The 21,168-nt window shown below is 29.7% G+C and overlaps 2 protein-coding genes and 1 long non-coding RNA gene across 4 annotated transcripts; 1 reads left to right on the top strand and 2 right to left on the bottom strand.

The window, feature by feature from the left end:
- Nucleotides 1–6,280: 6,280 nt before the first annotated feature.
- LOC101497125 (zinc finger protein BRUTUS-like At1g18910) lies at nt 6,281–16,887 on the top strand. Its single transcript, XM_073363324.1, has 12 exons — nt 6,281–6,683; nt 7,706–7,924; nt 8,805–8,999; nt 9,083–9,432; nt 9,593–9,824; nt 10,260–11,944; nt 12,989–13,207; nt 13,304–13,441; nt 14,682–14,916; nt 15,001–15,060; nt 16,435–16,501; nt 16,599–16,887. Exons 1-12 carry the CDS (start codon nt 6,402–6,404, stop codon nt 16,703–16,705), a joined length of 3,789 nt encoding a protein of 1,262 aa, XP_073219425.1. The 5' UTR covers nt 6,281–6,401; the 3' UTR covers nt 16,706–16,887.
- On the bottom strand, nt 7,498–8,922 carry LOC105852479 (uncharacterized). The gene is made up of 2 exons (XR_001144346.2): nt 8,781–8,922; nt 7,498–7,906 (listed from the first exon to the last, which is right to left on the bottom strand). It is a non-coding gene; the product is annotated as an uncharacterized lncRNA (long non-coding RNA).
- Nucleotides 15,424–19,771, bottom strand: LOC101497462 (LOB domain-containing protein 27). 2 transcript variants are annotated; one of them, XR_190153.4, is made up of 3 exons: nt 18,814–19,771; nt 18,348–18,500; nt 15,424–15,854 (listed from the first exon to the last, which is right to left on the bottom strand). XR_190153.4 is itself a non-coding variant. In XM_004508737.4 (2 exons), exons 1-2 carry the CDS (start codon nt 19,617–19,619, stop codon nt 18,398–18,400), a joined length of 909 nt encoding a protein of 302 aa, XP_004508794.1. In that variant the 5' UTR covers nt 19,620–19,771; the 3' UTR covers nt 18,145–18,397. The 2 variants fall into 2 exon arrangements, 1 of the variants encoding a protein (XP_004508794.1); XM_004508737.4 differs by lacking the exon at nt 15,424–15,854 and having other exon boundaries at nt 18,145–18,500.
- Between the last annotated feature and the right edge of the window lie 1,397 nt (nt 19,772–21,168).

The following is a 21,168-nucleotide window of genomic DNA, read 5'->3' as shown; positions in this document are numbered from 1 at the left end:
ATAACATGATTTTAGTAAAATTAACAAAATCGAATATAACAAGAATAACCACACACACACAAAATCATTTTCTTAAGTGGGGAGATTTGATATGCCTAATAGATTTTTTGGATAACTTAAACACTCATATTTTTAATTAAAAAGTAAATTGAATTGGACATGATGTAGGTTATATCATACACGGTTTTAGATTCTCTCAATCCAAACTTTTATCGAACTTTTTTATTACTTTTAATTATATTTTATTTTAATTTTTTCTGTTTTAATTTAAAATTTATATCATATAGATCATGTAATAAAATTTTACACAAATTTAAAATAATTTTTATATAATATCGAAATACATCAAAATTAACAACTTATGCAGTGTTGTTAAATCCGTTAATTTTCATAAGTCTCAATAATAAATCTAATTATTTTAGATTTGCGTAAAATTTTATCTACATAATCTATATGATATAAAATTTTCAATTCAACAAAAAAAAGTTGAAAACAAAAATTACAGAAAATTGATAATTTTTTTTATTGAATTGATCTAAACTTCCACATGTAGTTTGGTCTATTGTCATCTCTAGTTATACTTAAAACAATGAAGGAACATTGAACTTTAAGTCAATACTATGTCTAGCACTTCATTTGGTCATAAATATATGTAAAAGTTAAGATGTATTTGACCCAAAATATAAATTAAGTACATTTTAACTTTTATTTGCACATTGTTTAAATTGATAATTATTTTGATAGAATCAATATTGTTTGTCGCGATTTTAGTCCCACTTATTATATATTATGACATATTTGACATACTCAATATATTTTTTGTTTAAATATAATTTTGGTCATTTATGTTTTATTTAATATTTATTTTGACTATTTATGATTTTTCTAATTTATTTTTGTCATCTATCTTTTATAAATGATATATTTTAGTCATTTATGCAATCACACCAAAAGTTATAGCAATATTTTATCATTTAAACATCTTCTAACAATTGTTAATATGTGTCTACTACAATATTTATTAAAATAAAATATTTATTTAACTCAATAACAAGTCTGCATTTCAAAAAACTTTATTTACCTGCTTTGAAATAAATATAAATTGTTTGAAATGAATGACATTTATAAGAATTTTTTTAAAATATTTTTATCATGTATTTGTTAATTTTGCACATTTAACTAAAGTCGACTCAACGTATCTTGAGGTCTAAAGGAAAATATTGTTTGGTGTTTTTTCAAAATCAACAATAAAATTTTATCAAAATTATTTTTTGTTGTTAAATTCTTATATTATAAATTAGGTTGATATTGTATTTTTATTGTTTGTAAATATTGTGGTGGAGCTTAACCAATTTGTTTTATAGGCCGAAATTGTTTAGTAATGCATTTAAAAATCTAAATCCCATATAATAACAATAATTATAAGAAAATAAAAAACAATACTGAAAAAATAATTATGGAAAAATTAGTTGCAAATAAAATTTAAAAAATATAACAACGTGTAGGTGATTAAAAAATAATATATAAGTGATATGCGGCCAAATTCTAAATTAACTGTATTTTTTTCTTCAAAATAGTCAAAATTAACCATTGAAAATACGAAAAGTCTAACATAGTTGTTAATTAAATTTAAAATAACTAAAATAACAAGGCATATAAGGTTTTATCACGAGAGATTTCACGCATTAATGGTGATCGCATCCACTACTATATGACTATTTATTGACATCACTTGCGAAACATTATAAGACGTATCCAATAAATGAAGTATAATTTTGAGTCTTAATATTATGAAAAATTAGAGGCTTAAACTCTAGCTTATTTGCTTAAGGGTAGGGTCTGTCATGCCCTTAACTTTATAACCGATATAAGATTAGATATTAATAATTTATGACACTTATTATACAATTATTTAAAAGAATTATAATAAAAATAATTAATTTATTATTTATAAAAGATAATTGATAAAAGTAAATTTAAAAAAAAAACAACAAAACCAAAATAAATATTTAATAAAAGATAAATAATCTAAAGCATATTTAAATTTATATATTTTTGCTTCAAGATACTATTAGTGATTAATTAATTTCATTCTAATATATCATTTTTTTCAAAATATTCTAATTAAAAAAAATACTTAAATGTCACTTTTTTTATTAGGTCGCATCCTCGAGGTGCAACTATGCAGAAAAAAAATATTAAGGATAATAATCTTCTATACATATTTTTTTTTCCTCATTTTCTTGAATTAATTGATAAAAAACTAAAAAAAAAGTAATTAAAAATTATATTTATTAATTAATAATAATATAAAATTAGTAAAAAAATACAAAAGTATTATAGAGATTAAATAGAATTATCAATAAGAGACAATATTTTAACAACTTTCTCGTACTTTACAACCTATTTACTTATTAACTATTTATATTATTCGTGACATTGTAAATAAATTAACAACTACCGTTTATTTTGCAGTTAATTTTATTTATTGAAATATAAATTAATATATATACGGCTGTTTAAAAACCACTTTCAAGTATTTTAATACGTCTACATTTTTTTTATTTGGTCTATGATATACTCAAATTCTGTTTTTTTTTTTAGAAATAACAAAAGAAGATATATTTATCATAATTCAAAATATTATCAACAACTCTAATTAATTTTTGTATATATATATATATATTTATTTTCACTAATTTTAATTAATTTTATATTATTATTGTTTAATTATTATTTTTATTGATTTATTTTTATATTTATCTTATTTTAATATAAAGAATGAAGAAAAAAAAAATGAGTAGAATGTCACATTTCCAAAATGCGACAAACTACTAATAAAAAAAATATTCACATGGTTGCGGCCTAGTAAAAACCAAAAAAATAGAGCATGGAAAATAAATCTTGTTAATTTGCACAAAGTTTTGTTTATATATATATATATATAATTGTTTTAAACAGTACATCCAAATATTTTAGCATTCACATTATTTTCTTTGGTCTATAATATATATAATTTTTTTCCTAAAAAAAAAGAAAATATATTTATTTACATTAAAAATAAAATTTACTGATTATATATCAATTAGTTGATTATAATTCAAAATATTACCGATAATAATATTTAATCTCTATAAATTTTTATTTTATTTTTTTACTGATTTTAATTAATTTATATTTTTATAAATTCAAAATAATTTTCATTTTTATGTTATATATATATATATATATATATGAGTAGAAGGTAACTGAAAATGCAATTTATTAAAAACTTAAAAAATAAAACATGTAAGTATATTTTTTTTAAAGCAAAGTATTTTATAAGTTTTTAGAAAAAATGGATATGTAAAATAAGAACTCATATGACTAATTGTTATTTCAAATTTAGAAAAAGACAAAACTGTTTTAAAAATTTAGGTTGGTATTTCATAAAATCAATCATCATCTCTACTACTCCAATAAACACCACCGTTGTAAAAAATAAAAAAAAATAAAATAAACACTAATAATAAATAGACAAAAGAATATAGGAAATTTGCTAAAAAAAACACTCCTTTTATTTAAATATAATCATGAAAAAAATAGTTAAACAATAACTATTTTTATCATATATTATTATTTTATAATTACAATTCAATCAATTTAGATTTTATTCCGATATAATAATTTCAGTTTCATAAAACAAGCATTAACACTTGAGAGACATTAACATTAATATTAATTAATATTATTCTAAAAGTGGAATTGAACTCGTGAGACTTATTACATCATTTCCAAGCCTTTATAGCTTAGACACCAAATCAACCACTTCCACCGATTAGTTTTCTTAAAACATTTAAAAGTAACTTTTTGCTTTCTTTATATAGATATAGGGACTACTAATTTGGATCCGAATTTCCTCTTGTTACCATTTCCCGCATTATGTATGTTGTAGAAAGTTAGATTAAAATCGGACTATTTAGATTCCATAATTAATATTTCAATTTTTATAAAATTACAACATGTATTAAAATAGTGGAAAAATAATATGTATTAAAATATGAGATCAAACTACAAATATGTGAAGATGCTGGATGCTATAACGAGTAAGAAATCCGTGTCGACGTACGGATGATGCACTGTTTGATTTTTATATGTATTCTTTAGACATCAATTAAAATACTTTATTTTTATTTTCTTTGGTCTATAATATATATAATTTTTTTCCTAAAAAAAAAGAAAATATATTTATTTACATTAAAAATAAAATTTACTGATTATATATCAATTAGTTGATTATAATTCAAAATATTACCGATAATAATATTTAATCTCTATAAATTTTTATTTTATTTTTTTACTGATTTTAATTAATTTATATTTTTATAAATTCAAAATAATTTTCATTTTTATGTTATATATATATATATATATATATGAGTAGAAGGTAACTGAAAATGCAATTTATTAAAAACTTAAAAAATAAAACATGTAAGTATATTTTTTTTAAAGCAAAGTATTTTATAAGTTTTTAGAAAAAATGGATATGTAAAATAAGAACTCATATGACTAATTGTTATTTCAAATTTAGAAAAAGACAAAACTGTTTTAAAAATTTAGGTTGGTATTTCATAAAATCAATCATCATCTCTACTACTCCAATAAACACCACCGTTGTAAAAAATAAAAAAAAATAAAATAAACACTAATAATAAATAGACAAAAGAATATAGGAAATTTGCTAAAAAAAACACTCCTTTTATTTAAATATAATCATGAAAAAAATAGTTAAACAATAACTATTTTTATCATATATTATTATTTTATAATTACAATTCAATCAATTTAGATTTTATTCCGATATAATAATTTCAGTTTCATAAAACAAGCATTAACACTTGAGAGACATTAACATTAATATTAATTAATATTATTCTAAAAGTGGAATTGAACTCGTGAGACTTATTACATCATTTCCAAGCCTTTATAGCTTAGACACCAAATCAACCACTTCCACCGATTAGTTTTCTTAAAACATTTAAAAGTAACTTTTTGCTTTCTTTATATAGATATAGGGACTACTAATTTGGATCCGAATTTCCTCTTGTTACCATTTCCCGCATTATGTATGTTGTAGAAAGTTAGATTAAAATCGGACTATTTAGATTCCATAATTAATATTTCAATTTTTATAAAATTACAACATGTATTAAAATAGTGGAAAAATAATATGTATTAAAATATGAGATCAAACTACAAATATGTGAAGATGCTGGATGCTATAACGAGTAAGAAATCCGTGTCGACGTACGGATGATGCACTGTTTGATTTTTATATGTATTCTTTAGACATCAATTAAAATACTTTATTTTTTAATGATAAATATTAATAACATATTTTTTATATTTATTTTTATATTTTTAATATTTATTAATAATTTATTATGTGTTTTTTATATTAATAATAAATATTTATTTTGTAATTTTTATATTTATTATTAATAAATATTTATTTTATGTTTTTTAATACTTATCAAAGACATAGATTTTTTGTTCAGTATTATTTTTATGTATCATTTTTAAATATAATGTGCCATGACAAATTATCAATATGATATTATTTTTGCATTTTTCATTAACGATAAAATGATAAAATTAATTTTATTAGTTTTTATTTTTCATAAATTATACTCAAAAAGAAAAAAAAAATTTAGAGAAAAATAAATAAAACTAAAATAAAAAATATAACAACATCCGAGAGAGAAAAAAAAAAAACATTGCAAGAGAAAGCGCATGGTAGAAAACAAGGATAGTGTTACCGTAGACTGTAGTAGTAGCATGAAAAAGAACAGTTTCCAGTTAAACGTAATAAAAAAACAGAGGGTAACACCGGCGGCCGGCATGGAAGGAACCCCCATCCTCGTCGGTAGAAAGCATGAACGTGACCGTTACTTTGACCCACACGGTCCTCTCACCTATCAAAACTTGGAATCTGACAATTTTACACTAATTAAAAAAAAAGGAAAACCGAGCCCTACCCCTCTTCCAGCGCGCCAAACATATTAATTAAAAAAGGCGCGTCCCCATCACGCTTCCTTTGTTAAATCACATAACTGGCGCGCTTCATGCCAATCTCAAATATCATATCATTCACCTGAAACGCCAAGACGCTAACAAACAACACTTGGCCGTTGGTTACAACGTCTCTTTCAATTTCAATTCTATAATAATAATAATAATAATATTTTTAATTTCTCGTTTTACTGTTTTTTTTATAAATTAAATTAATAATTTATTATAAGACCGAAGCAAACGAACGAGGCAGAGAGATAGATAAATCTCATGCTTCTCGGCACTCAGAAATTCCCTTTTCTTTCTCTCGTCGTCGTTGATGGTGGTTACTGCCGCTACTTTCGCCGTAAATGGGAGGCGGCGATCCCTCCATGTCAGACATGGAAGAAGAGGAAGAGGAGAACAATTCAACTGACATTCTCTCACGATTTAAACTCGTTGATGCTCCTGCACTAATTTTCGTTTGTTTCCACCAAGCTCTGCGCTCTGAACTCGATCAGCTTCGTGTATTCGCTGAAACGGCATCGTTAGAGGATGATCCGCACCGTCTCCAAGAAATAATTGTTAAGCTTCAACAAAGATTTCGGTTTCTGAAAATAGCTCTTAAGTATCATTGCGCTGCAGAAGACGAGGTTAGTTTCAGTTTATATAATTTCAGTTATACTATTATCAGATTCTAGGAATTAGGATGTCTTTTAAACTTTAAAACAGTTAAACACCTCACTTCGTTAAATCAACTATGATAAAGAAACGTGAATTGTTTTAGTCAGTGTCTTCGAAGAGGATTAAAATTTCCTCTTAATCGCCCTCTGTATGTCGGGGATGTGATTCGTTAATAGGTTTTAGAGAGAATGAAAATCTAATTCCGTATAGAAATTGTGAAAATGATTGCCATGCTGCAGAAAAGTTGCCGCGCAGCTCTGTATTTATTGAGGTCTAACTAACTTGGACAGTCACGTAACAGAAAAACTGAATGAAAGCTAAGTAAAGAGGAAACATATACTCCCACGTCTCACTCATATTAAGTGTACAGATTAAGAAAAATTGTAAATAACAATCTTACAAAATTATACACTTATTAACTACTCTATCCGGTCATATATATTATAAGCAAAAAAAAGTCATCAATCTTGGATAATTAATGTTATTATTTAAACCATGCTATTATTTCTAATATATATACCTTTCATTGAATTCAAAAACATTTAACGTGGATACTTATTGTTTAACATTAAAAATAGACAATATAGTAAATTTGATATGTGTTTTACATAAAATATAGAAAACTAATTTCACTTCATTAAATTTCTTAATTAATATGAAAATAGTTTTCCCCCCTCTTATAATAGCCACCAAAGAAAGTATTTAGAGTCATTCTGATAAACGCATAGTAAATTACAATTGACTTGAGAGTAATGATGCATGTAGTGTTAATTGAGGATAAAATTGAAGTAAAATAGTTAATATTACATAGAAAATATAAAACATTCTTATTTTGTGATATTTCGAGGGAGTGTTACACTACGAGCTGTAGAGTAATAGAGAATATTCTCTCTCACATGCGTGTGTCTGTTACAAGGTGTTTGCATTTAATGATTGTTATACTTTGTAAGGTTTGGAATTCCAACTCTAACTTCAAAATAATTTTTGGCAGATTATCTTCCATGCACTGGATAAACATGTCCAAAATGTTGTTTGTACATATTCCCTTGAACATAACAGCACCGATGGGCTGTTTGATTCTATCTTACAGTCCTTGGATGAGCTGATGGGTTCTAATGAGAATGTTACCAAGTTGCTCCGAGAACTTGTGTACCGTGTTGGCATCTTGCAAACCTCCATCTACCAACATATGCTGAAAGAAGAAGAACAGGTAAATGTTTGCTATTATAGTGTTCGTGAACAATTACCTATTACATCTTTTGTTCTTTCCTTGTTTAATTTTTTGGACATAATGCATCGATGTGATTAGTTTGTCTTTCTGATATGCTTTTTGTTGGTTTATTATTTTCCATTTATTAAACCTATTGTGATAAATACACGTTTCACTAGATGTAGTGTAAACACATTTAATGTATTTGTTAGCTTGAGCATTGTAGATGATAATTTACTGTTGTGTTTCATATAATTTAGTTTATTCAGTGGCTTGTTTTTCTTATAGGATATAGATCAAGGTACTGAATGCAATTGTTAATAGGAAGTTAGGCATTGACTATCTTGTAAGGAATGTGTGTGTCAAGAACTTTTATCTCATTAGAAAAAAATCCCGACTCACCCTTTACTGCATTAATACAATGGCTTGGAATTTAATAAAGTTGTTGCCCTGTTAATTTGCACGAATACTCTTTTGAATTCATAAGATGGTTTGCATGTATTGTGTGTGTACACACAATCTAATTAATTTACTTTGTGAATGTATTAAGTGTTAAAGCCAAGAAAAAACCATGTTGAATAGACATTAATCTGACTTGCAAAATGATCATGTTGGTGTCAATTAACGGTCAGGCTTGTTATACCCTCGTTAATAACAGTTATATGTTAAAGAGATCTGAACCGTGAAGTTGATTCCAGGACAAGGAAATGTATGATGGAGGGTAGAACAAGAAAACAAGAACTACTTAGAAATGAAATGACCTGCATCTTAAATTTCGAAAATTTTCAATATGTATATGTGTAATTTTGCACGAGCATGCATATGTAGATACTTGAGTTTTTATTATCATACTTACTGTCAAATTTATCCACTGCCTCAGGTTTTTCCTCTGTTGATCCAGAAATTGTCTACTAAAGAACAAGCCTCACTTGTGTGGCAATTCATATGTAGTGTTCCTATAATGTTGCTGGAGGAAGTTTTGCCATGGATGGTATCCTTCCTCTCAGCAGATAAACAAGCAGAAGTTACTCAGTGTTTTAAAGAAATTGCACCAATGGAAAGAGCACTGCAAGAGGTTAGCCAAAGTTTATTACTGAATACTGTATAAAATTTTACACACTCACCCACCTTTTTAATAATTCAGATCTAATTGTGAAGGTTTTGGTTTCTTGGCTTGGAAGCAACAGACAAACCTTCACTGAGACATATTCTCAGAGTGAAGAACTTCAAGGTTCCCATGGATTGATATATACAGAAAGATTGTTTGGGCCGAGTTCTTGCAATAGGAACTCCAAGGAAATTTCAAGTAAGACGAAAGTGAACGGTAAGGAAACAGAAGATGGGGTCAACCAGGTTAAAGTTCTTCATCTTTGGCACAATGCCATCAAGAAGGATTTGAAAGAAATCCTGCAAGAAGCTTATCTAATAAGAAGTTCCAGCTGTTTTGAAAATTTAGACTCAATACTTATCCAACTAAAGTTCTTGGCCGATGTCCTCATTTTCTACAGGTAATATTTCTGACATTTCTTATTATTTTGGTGAGTGGAATCTGACTAATTTGTTTTATTTTGCCGAAGTTTCTGAAAGCCAATCCTCTTCTTCTATCTATAATGCTCATTATTGCTCCTTTCAAACGTCCAATTTCTGAATGGAACTTTCTGATGACAGCAATGCTCTGAAGAAATTCTTTCATCCTGTACTGGAAAAACTTTCCCATGACTGCTTTTCCAAGTCTACTGAACATTTTCTAGGTGAAAGTCACATTGAAGTTATACAACAGTTGCTATTCTGTAACTCAGAAAGTGGAATGCCTTTGCCCAATTTTGTAGAAAAGCTTTGCGGAACACTTGAAATATTTGTATCAGCAGTCAACAAACAATTTTCTCTTCAAGAAATTGAGGTATTCTATTTAATTCTCAAATATTTTTATTTTACCAAGCAAGGTAGGGAATAAGAGAACAGCATATTAATAATATCTGATGATGGTCCTTAACCTTGTAGTTTACCAGTTTAATGAAATATCCACAAATTGTGGTTTCGAAATCATTCTTGATCGTTAAAGTATTATCAAGATAAAAATGCTTCAAGTAGATGAGGTTATCCACTTATCCAGACACATTAATTTTTGAAGTTCTCAATGGAACTGAATGTTTCTTACTCAGAGTGAAAGAAGAACAGGAATGAGAGAAAGAATAAGTTTCCATTTTTTCGAGAAAATTTCAATTTATGGCTACATCTTTGTTCCATATTTATCAAAATTTTATTTCTTTTATTAAGGATGCCACATGATAACATTTCAAATCTTTTCCATTTTGACACCCTTATTGTTTATCAGGCGTTTCCTATCTTTAGAAAGAACTGCAGAAATGGAATGCAAGTGAGACTTCTAAGCTTGAGCTTGCATATGATGCCACTTGGGTTACTAAAATGTGTTATAACTTGGTTCTCAGTTCACTTGTCTGAAAAAGAATCCAGGTCCATTCTCTATTGCATAAGGGAAGGTAATAATTCTGTTGGTGACGCTTTTGCGCCATTGTTACATGAATGGTTCCGCATTGGTTATTCAGGTAAAACCTCAATTGAAAAGTTCCGACAGGACTTGCAGCATATGTTCAAAAGAAGGCACTCTTTTTCCTCTGAGAAAATGAAGGAAACTTGTGGGTTTTCATTCTTAAATTCTGACAAGCAGCCACATGAAAGTTGTAGCAAGAATTGTTTGTCATATTCCTCATCTTCTGGATCCAAAAATGTGAACAAGTATGAGACACCATACTCCACAGGAATTAATCTGCACATATTTTTCCCCGACACTGCTATGAAGTTAAATCAGTATCCCAGATTTCACGAATCAAATCCTTTTATTTCCTTTCTTAACGATCCAAAACCAATTGACCTGATATTTTTCTTTCACAAGGCTATCAAGAAAGATTTGGATTACCTAGTTCTTGGCTCAGCTCAGTTAGAGGAACATGGTGAGATGGTTATAGATTTCCACAAACGATTCCACCTCATATGTTTTCTTCATCAAATCCATAGTGATGCAGAGGATGAGATAGTTTTTCCAGCCTTGGAGGCAATAGGTCAACTCAAAAACATTAGCCTTGCCTACGCCTTTGATCACAAACATGAAGTTGAGCACTTCAGTAAAATATCTCGCATTCTTGATAAGATGTCTGAATTACATCTTTCAGTTTCTACTACTGATTCAAGGATAAGGGACAAGAGAATGCTAAGACGTCATCATTTAATCAAGAAGCTTCAAGAAATGTGCAAATCAATGAATAAGTTACTTTCTGATCATATAAACCGTGAGGAAATAGAAATTTGGCCTAGAATTAGAGAATTCTTCTCGAATCGGGAGCAAGGGAATATCATAGGATGCATTCTTGGAAGAATAAGTGCAGAAATATTACAAGATATGATACCTTGGCTAATGTCATCTTTAACACAGGAAGAGCAACATGTTTTAATGTTCTTATGGTCCATGGCTACTAAGAATACGATGTTTGATGAATGGTTAAGCGAATGGTGGAATGGGTACAGTTTAGCCAAGGTAACAGATGGATCAAAAGATGCTCCTCTACGGAATGCTGAGCCACTGGAGATTATAACCAAATATTTGTCTGAAGAAGTTCTTAATGAATTACAAGTAGAATCTTCTGCCATCGAAAGCATAGATTTTTGGCAGAAGGATCATATTGGTGATAATTTTGATTTGTCCAACAACAGTGTTGATGACAATGATAAGGTTCAATGTCCTGAAAAAACTTTCGGTCAATGTTCAAAATGCACAAATCAATTTCATGATATTAAGAAACATACCTGCAATGAAGTAACAGCTACCAAAAATCCGATCTACCATGAAAGTCAGTCATTTCAATATTTTGACAAGTCCAGGCATTATGACCGACTTCTGAAATTGAGTCAAGCTGATCTGGAGAGGGTAATAAGAAGGGTGTCTCGTGACTCTTGTTTAGATCCTCGGAAAAAGTCATACATAATACAGAGCCTACTAATGAGGTTGGTCTTGTGATTTTCTAATGGTTTTTGTTATAGATGTAGTAAAAAAAAACATGTGGCTTTACCTAACAACTTATCTCTTGGTTGGTTGGTTGTTGACGATTTTGTTTTATCTCCTCAAATTTTGGAGTAACAATTTATTAAGAATATTGTCTAGTTTGTTTTGCTAGTAATATTAGGGTCGGTAAAAATAGTGATGTCCAGGTTCAACTTATTTTGCCTTTTTTTTTTTAGAAAAAAAAGAAAAATACTTATAATCAAAGACGGAGACAGTTTTTGACAGAGGTATTATTCAGCGTAAAATAAGTTAATTCTAACATGCATTAATGGCAAGGTTATATAGCCTTGCTTGTTTTCCTTATCATTAATTTTTAGAAAGTTATAAGAAACAGTTCCTATCTTTAGAAGGGGGATTGTACTGAAAATGAAATCAGAACTAACTACAGAGAAAGGAATGAGCTAAACGTGCTCCTAACCAACGGGTTCAAGAAACAATAACACTTCGCCGAAGCTAAAAGCTGAAATAAAACTGAACAGAATATCCCTCTCTTGTTCTGTTACATTTTTGTTTGTACCTCCTATATACTCTCTCATTATGCTCTCTTTCTGTAACTAACGTTCCCTCCCTCTACACCTACATCTATTTTTTTGGTCAATCCCTCAACACCTACATGTTTTCCTCCTGATTGCAGTTAAGCTTTAGCGTCTTGGGGCCTGCAGGGTTAAACATGTAAGGCTTCTTCATCTTGGACCCGACCTGGACTTTATTTGAGTCCACTGTCCTATTAGAAAGCAGTAAACCACGGAACACCTTGAGTATGAAAAGTGTCTTTCATAGTACCATATGAATGCCTCTGGATTTTAAGTGTGATGTTGCAAACCATTGATATTTATTTCCTACAAGTTAGCATGCAAACTTTTGAGAAGATGTATTTTGAGAAGATGTATTCCTGTCTGACTAATTGCATCTGCCAATCATCTATTCCAAGTGTATGATATCCACACACTCGAGGTTTTTTAACATAACTCTCCACGTATTTTCAGCCGTAGGATTATTAGACAACATATATCTTCTACAGATGTCAATATCAAAAGCGATGGACAGGAATTTCCTGGGAGACATCCATCTTACAGGGACCCTCTGAAACAAATCTATGGTTGCAAACACTACAAGAGGAACTGTAAGCTTTTTGCTCCCTGCTGCAACCAACTTCATGCTTGCATTCATTGCCATGATGAGGCATCCGATCATTCAATTGACAAGTAAGAATAGTGTGTGCTCTGTTTATGTTTTATTTTTTGAACTGACGAATACAAATTTCATTATTCATCTTTGATGGATTGCCTAAATGTATGTAGAAAATCTGTCACAAAGATGATGTGTATGAAGTGCTTGATGATTCAACCAATCAATGCCACATGCTCATCAGTTTCTTGCTGTAATTTATCCATGGCAAAATATTACTGCAGGATCTGCAAATTATTTGAGGATGAAAGGTAATGTAGCTTAACTGGTCTCTTTATAATCTAACTTTTGACTTTATTTTTGAGAAGTATATATGTTTATTTAATTTCAATCTAATGGTTGATTTTGTAAAGTGCTCAACACATGAAATGTTTGCAAAAAGTGTTTGAGAGAAATTGTGTCCTAGGAAGCTTACACGCTAATATCTTATTAATGGCATAAATACCAAATTTAAGGAGATATTTAGAGTCTACCAAGGAGATGATAAATAGCTAAATAACATCTGGTAACAATTTTATCCACTGGTTGGTGTAAGTAGTACTTTGGATTTCCTCAAGTGTCAACAGACTAACCCCTATCTCTATGTATGTGTGTCTGTCTCACTTCCTAATAACTAACATTTAGCATTGTTTTTCATTATATTAAACAATTTTGGAACAAAGATGAGTTCACCGACTCAATTTCTATATGCATGTCGGTGTCGTTTTGAGGGCTTCCAAATGCGACGGTGATTCTGTTAAGATAGGATTGAGGACACTGAGTTGACTGCATAAACATTCATGGGTGACAACATTTGATGGGTATGGATTCTCTCCATTTCTCAAAAGAAATGGAGAGCTCCATTATGTAGTTTAGGATGTATAAAGTCACATTTCTAGAACTAGGGATGAAATTAGTATACGCCCAAAAACCATAGTAATAGAGTTCTCCCTTTCTTTTCAGAAATAGAAAGGATCTCTTCATACATTGCTATAGTTTTATAAATGTGAGTTTGTTAGTCTCCCGTAGGCAGTTCAGTTGGTGAGCTAAGAAACACTAAAGGAGTATTAAGGATGTCCCAGATTCAAACCTACGAAACTAACATAATTATTAATTTTTAACATTTGTCTATCCAAAAATATGTTAGGAGAGTGGAAACTGATAAGTGAACAGTTCTATAGATTATAGGTATGTTTAGTTATGGAATGCCCTTGGGCCAGCTAATAGTAGCTAGTCCCTATGAGTGAATAAATGGCATTTTTCTATTCTTCATATCTTGTCATAAAAAATATTCAATGGATATGATAATGAGAATTAAAAATGAGGCCTAGTTTAACATATTCCAAGTGCTCTCTTCTTTATTATGGAAAATGATCAAGTATATGGAGGTTATGTCTGTCACGGTGTCACCTTAACTTTCTATTCTGTTATCTTTATGCTAAGCTTTCAAATTTTGTTACCACATATCTTCTTTAAAACTATTATGACTAAACCTCTTGCTTTTTTCAACAGGGAAATTTATCACTGTCCCTATTGCAACTTATGCCGAGTTGGAAAGGGTTTGGGTGTTGACTATTTTCATTGTATGAATTGCAATGCTTGTATGGCTCGCTCTCTTATGATACATGCATGCAGGGAGAAATCTTTAGAGGAAAACTGTCCGATTTGTCATGAATATATCTTTACATCCCTCTCTCCGGTAAAAGCCCTCCCATGTGGTCATGTGATGCACTCAGCATGTTTTCAGGTATTTACTTTTACTTTTACTTTTTTCACACAATCATGCAGCAAAAACAAAGATAACTTAGTAGCATTTGTGGTTGACTTCCAGGAATATACTTGCTTTAACTATACCTGCCCAATATGTAGCAAGTCACTTGGAGACATGCAGGTTAGTCACTATTTGTCATTACATATCGTATATTAAGATATGTTGTTCATATTGCTGCAAATATATTTTACCATGGCAATGATTGTATACGTCTTATAGTTACATAGCTACATGTACTGAAAAGTTTCTAGAAACTTTCTTGTCATATGACAATTATAATGGTTTACATTATAGGTTTAGTCTTTTAAGTGTAGTGGGAGGAGAAAGAATATTCAAATTTCAAAATAATAAAATTATATTGATATTGATGTGAGTGATACGTTACAAATATATACACCAATCCATATTTATATTTATACTAGATTCATGTAATACTATTTAATTAAAAAAGCAAATTGTGAACATAAGGTGATGGTAACCGATTCCAAGAGATCTGTTAAGATACTCTGGCATATATATTAAGAAAGAATAATGATGCAATAAGATATTTTTAAGATATTCTAACACTTCCCTTAGGCTAAAGCTTACTTAGCTTGACATGATTATAAAGTCAACTCAAACAAAAGTTGAAGTCAGAGTTCATCTAGGACAAGAGCCAGGGCCTAGACCACATTTTGGAGAAGAGTTGGGTCCAGACTGCATCTGAAACAAGAGTCAAGACCAAATTATATCTGGGATAAGCTGGAGGAAGATCATGTCTAGGACAAAGGAAGAGGCTGCTTGACTGCATTTGAGATAGCTAGGGCCAAACTGCATTTGACTAAAAATGCAGGAATGCTGTAGAACTTGCATTAGATGCACCAGCTAGTTGTGGAGGACGATGTCTCTTTGTTACCATGTTAAAGTTATAGAACCTGTCATTTAGGTTTGATATTAATGTGAATGATATGTTACAAAACATAAAACACAAATATTTGTTTATATTTATACTAGGCTATTAATCCTCGTTAAATAAGGAAACGAATCTTAAAAATAAGAAAATATAGCTTCTAACACCAAGAGATATTCTAATATATTTAATTTATTTCATGAAAGAAAAAAGATGAGGTGACATACTTTTTGGATATTCTAACAATAACTAATTCTGATGTAAGGGAGCATGGAGTTTTCATTACTTGAAATGGGACCAGATCACCTAATAATTACATAAGCTGAACAATGCTGGTTTTAGGAGTTGCTAGTTACTGCATGTTAGTTTTATTATAGTTGTAATTTATATCTGGGAATATTCAAATTTGCCAAGGACTTTGAAATTCCACAGGGACGAGAAGTCTTGAATTGAGGATGTAGATTTTGATAGCATAGGGGATTGTTTTCTCACCTTGCATATTTTGTGTTTCAGTTGGACTGCTAAGATGGATTTTAATTTTTGCCATCGGTACTCAATTTATCTTTCAAATAATCATTATCTAAAACTGTCTGAATGCTTTTCAGGTATATTTTAGGATGTTAGATGCATTATTGGCTGAGGAGGGAATTTCTGACGAGTTTTCGGGTCAAACTCAGGCTAGTCAGCTATTTTTCTTACTTCCCGTCTCATATTAAACCTTCAATTTTGTTTTGTTTTCCAAAATGTATACTCTAATTGAACCTATAACTGCAGGTTATATTATGTAATGACTGTGAAAAGAAAGGAGCAGCTCCATTCCACTGGCTTTACCATAAATGCCCTTATTGTGGTTCCTACAACACTAGAGTTCTATGATTCTTCCGGTGTGAGCATAGATATTTGCTTCTCCTAGCTTCTTTGTATTTAAACATTAGATTATACTTTGTTTTTTAGTTTTTATCTCTATCGCTTATGCCAGAATAATCCTTCTAATGTAATAATAATTTCATTGTTACCCATGACATTTAATTGTTTAAAAATCTTCCTTTATTGTGCAATTATTCAGAATCATCATTGCATTTTCAGTTTCAGTCTGAAAAGCAAGAAATGATATTCATGACAACTTTCTGATAGTAGATATTTGTTGTCTACTTTGTTTTGGTGATGTGCTTACTTATTAAATATAACACCATAATTTTATTATATATATTCTAATATTGCAAAGAAGGAGGAGAAGTTACAAGGTATACTGAAAACTAGAGGAATGCGGGTGAGCTTAAAGTTCATTAATAAATATTAAATTTTGGCATATTTGATCAAGATAGCATTTGACAACTAAAGTGTCTAAGAAAAATATAGATTTAAATATGTTTTCAATCAATCTATAAATGTTAAAATCTTTGTTTATATATCCTCCAATCAAGAAAAATAGTGTAGTTTTACTCCTTAAAAAGTTTATTTTTAGTCTCTAGACACTGATAAATACTAAAACACATTATTATTATTATTATTATTATTATTATTATTATTATTATTATTATTATTATTATTATTATTATTATTATTATTATTATTATTATTATTATTATTATTATTAGTATTATCATAATTGTTAAATGTAGAGGTTAAAAACTTGGAAAAAAAATTTTCATTTTCTATAACAGGAAACATTTTTAAGTCAAAAGTATATATTTTTGTGTGGTCTGTTTTGAGAACCATAAGGATTTATAGAAATATTGTGTCTTATACAAAATGATACTACAGGCAAAAAGAAATAAAGTAATGCGTTATATTTTCTACATTTTGAATATGATCAAGTGGCCTTTCTGCAAACTTGTTTTTCAATAGATTTTTTTTAACCATGTAGCCAACCTGAATAGGAAAAGTTGTTGTTGTATGCTGATTATATCCTCTTCCTTTATTTGAAGTAATGAAAATAGCAGCTGCCTTAATCAAATAAACACTTCAGAAAGGAAACTCAACTTGGTAGCCTATGTTTCCTTTTGAGTTAATATATTAAAGGTTAAAGAAGGGCTACGTATATGTTAATTTGGGAGTCAATAAGGATCCTCATGTCTTAAGTCATAATCTTAAAGGAGGGGGTGGGTCCTTGTTGCACATGAACTGATGAAAGTGATTTAAAGTTATATGAGAATGCAAGTTTCATTGTGATATGTCTATTCTGTCACGGCGTCGCCTTATCTTTCTATTCTGTTATCGATATCACTGTTTCCTAGAGTGACTACTTACATCAGAAGGCAATATATAAAGTTGCTCCAAAACAATTATGCAGTTAATATTATGACGGGCTAGCATATAAGAACAGACAAATATTCGGTATAGATTGATGAAAATGCCCTATCTGGATATTATTATTTGCTTTCTCATAACCAACACAATTTGAATGGATGGTATCTGCTTCTATTTTAAATGTTGACAGATGAAGGATTGGAAACACAATTTTGACAAGATTACCAAAAATTTAACAAAAATCCAAAAAGGAATGGAAAAATGAAACCTAGTTCATCTTTTCTTTTTGTTGAGGGGAGGAGGGAAGCACAGTACTCATCAGTTGACACTGGTAAGGCTGAAACAAGCAGCAGCACTCTTCAGTTCATTCTCAGAAACATGCTCTGTGCACTTTCTTGTATCTTTCAGTGATTCTTCCGAACTGCAGGCAGAGATTTACAATATCAAATATGAGAATTTTCATTTCACAGGCTTTTGATATAATATGCAAATGATTGTCAACTTCCCACTATATCTAATTTCCTTATTAAACGCCCAATCTCATTTTGTATAAATTCACCTAGGGAGGTGTGAATGCACCCAGATGCCCGCAATCAACATTCACGCAGTCGGGGCATCGGTGATCATTCGATCAAATAGTCACCAATATTCCGACTGTGTGAATGCACGATCCCCTGATTGCATGAAATCAAAATTTGCTTAATAATTATGAAATATTTAAATGACGAAGCTACCTTGATTCATAAGCCTCCTTAGAGTAAATGTATGATTGCCTATCATCAACTGTATCAAAAAACGAATGCATCTCATCATAATTATCTTCAACAACTCCTTGTTGGACAGATGATAGCGGTTGTGACTCTGAAGCAACCAACTGATGAGGTTGCATTATTATTGAATTGCTATTGTTATTTGTGTAAGGGCACTGAATCCACAAATTAGGATTTGTTGCATTATTATCCTTTGAATCCATGTAGAGAGGTGAGTTATTATAATCCACACTATTACTGTTGGAGTAGGAATGTTGCTGAGATACAGACAAAGGAGCAGCAGCCACTGTATTGTTGTTGTAAGTCTGTGGTTGTGTAGTAGTGTGATTAAAGAGTGTGAGTGCATTGGAGGAACATGGGGCTGCCATACCCAATTCTAACTGTGAAGTCACATCATCATGAGGCAACTGTTGTTGTTGTTGTTGCTGCCTGCAAATTTCAAGTTGTTGATAAACAGCATGAAGCTCTTCTTCCCCTACCCATATTTGATATTGTAGCCTGCAGATTTCTTCCCAACAGCCATGCACAGGATACTTATCTCTATAATTAGCTTGAATGATAATAGAGTCCATGGCAATTTTCTTCTGACTAGGCTCAAGGTGTTTTAGTATTTTCACAATGTTGCTAACTCCAAAAAGTTTATGGACATTGAGGAATATTTTGGGTTGGTCTGCAGGGAAGTATGGAGCTAAAAGGCACTCAGGAGTGCATTTTCTTCTTTGGAATTTGCATGCTGCACAGGCTTGTGTTGTGCCACCCTTAAGGGTCATTATTATTAATTATTCTTATTCTTATTTCTTTCCACCACCCAGTGATGCTGGAAGAAACGAACTAAGTATGATCCACGACAAATGAATGAATGAAGAAATTAAGCTTTGAAGGCGTGTGGATGTGTATGCATGTTTTGTTATGATGATGAAAATGAGAGCTGAAGGGTGTCTCTATTAATGTGCGGATCTGTTGGGTTTGGAAAGACTCAGTAAAAGTAGAGAAAGGACAAATGTAAGGAGGTTGTTGTTTTCAAAAGTGAATTCAGTTAGACATGTGTGTCGATAATGTTGGAAACTCCTGATTTTTTGGGTTACCATATGTTTCGGTCATTAACTCACTAACAAAACAGTTATCTATTCGATAAGACTCTCGCCAGAATCATGTCGTTGATAGTCATTAAAATAATAAAATAAGGATGTCTCACCTTTATTATAATCGTTCTTTTAAAACGTCATTAAAATCGTTTTATCTGTATACCTTTTGTTACAAAATTATTCTACAGGTTAATATTTGATTTTTACTTTGATTGTATTTGAAGTCACAAATATGATTGATCATAATAGTTTCATGTTATTTTTTTTTTACAATAGTACATAAAAATTAAAGTTATATGTCCTGTTAATAGTTTTTAGTTTTTATACTAAGTGAATCACAATTGTTCGATATTTAAAAATATTTAATTTATATGATAATCATCATTAAAATAATAGACATGAGTGATTATGATATGTTGTAAAATATTTTATTAATTTATGTCAATTAAATTCTTTACAATAAAGATTTAATTCACATAAATTACTCATTGTAAAGAATTTACACCAGTCAATAACAATGGTTAGATTATTAAAGATATTTGACTTTTATTGTAAATATCTTTAAAATCATGTCTATGAATGATTATGATATTTTGAAAACTATTATATGAAATCGACTAATATTTATCAAAATTTTATATTTTAAGATAGACTAATGTGGAATCATAAATTTATAATTTACATGCAAATTGACTCATTGTCATGACTTAAAATCGTATACTCCTAAGAGTTTAAAATTTAACTTGAGTGTTTAACTACCTTAAACTAGGTTAAAAAAAATCTTACATGTGAATTTTTTTCTAAATTGAGCTAATTAGAGTTCTTTTCATCTCCTCTAATCATTTTTTGATTTCTTAGTTAATCTTTGACATTTCGCTAGGTTATTCCATTTTTATTTTCTGTTTTTCAAATTATCTCATATTTTGACATAATGATGAATGAAACTCTAATTAATTTGTATGAGTTGAAGAAGTTGAGAAACAATGTATGTTTAATGACATTGCAACCAAAGAACCATAAACCTTCCTTTCTATACGTCTTCACTTCAATAGTTCTTAGCTAAAGATTCAACATTTTCTATGAATCTATTGCCTTCCAAATACTTTGCATCTATTTTCCTTAGACAAATAAATTTTCAACAAGCTGCCAACATTTTCGTCCACGCGGTTTTGGTTGCATTGTCGTTAAGTAAACACATTTTTTTTAAGTCCATCAACTCATATAAATTAACTAC

The sequence above is a fragment of the Cicer arietinum genome, chromosome 7 (genome assembly GCF_000331145.2).
Source record: "Cicer arietinum cultivar CDC Frontier isolate Library 1 chromosome 7, Cicar.CDCFrontier_v2.0, whole genome shotgun sequence".
Lineage (NCBI taxonomy): Eukaryota > Viridiplantae > Streptophyta > Magnoliopsida > Fabales > Fabaceae > Cicer > Cicer arietinum.
This window is presented reverse-complemented; position numbering and strand designations above follow the sequence as displayed.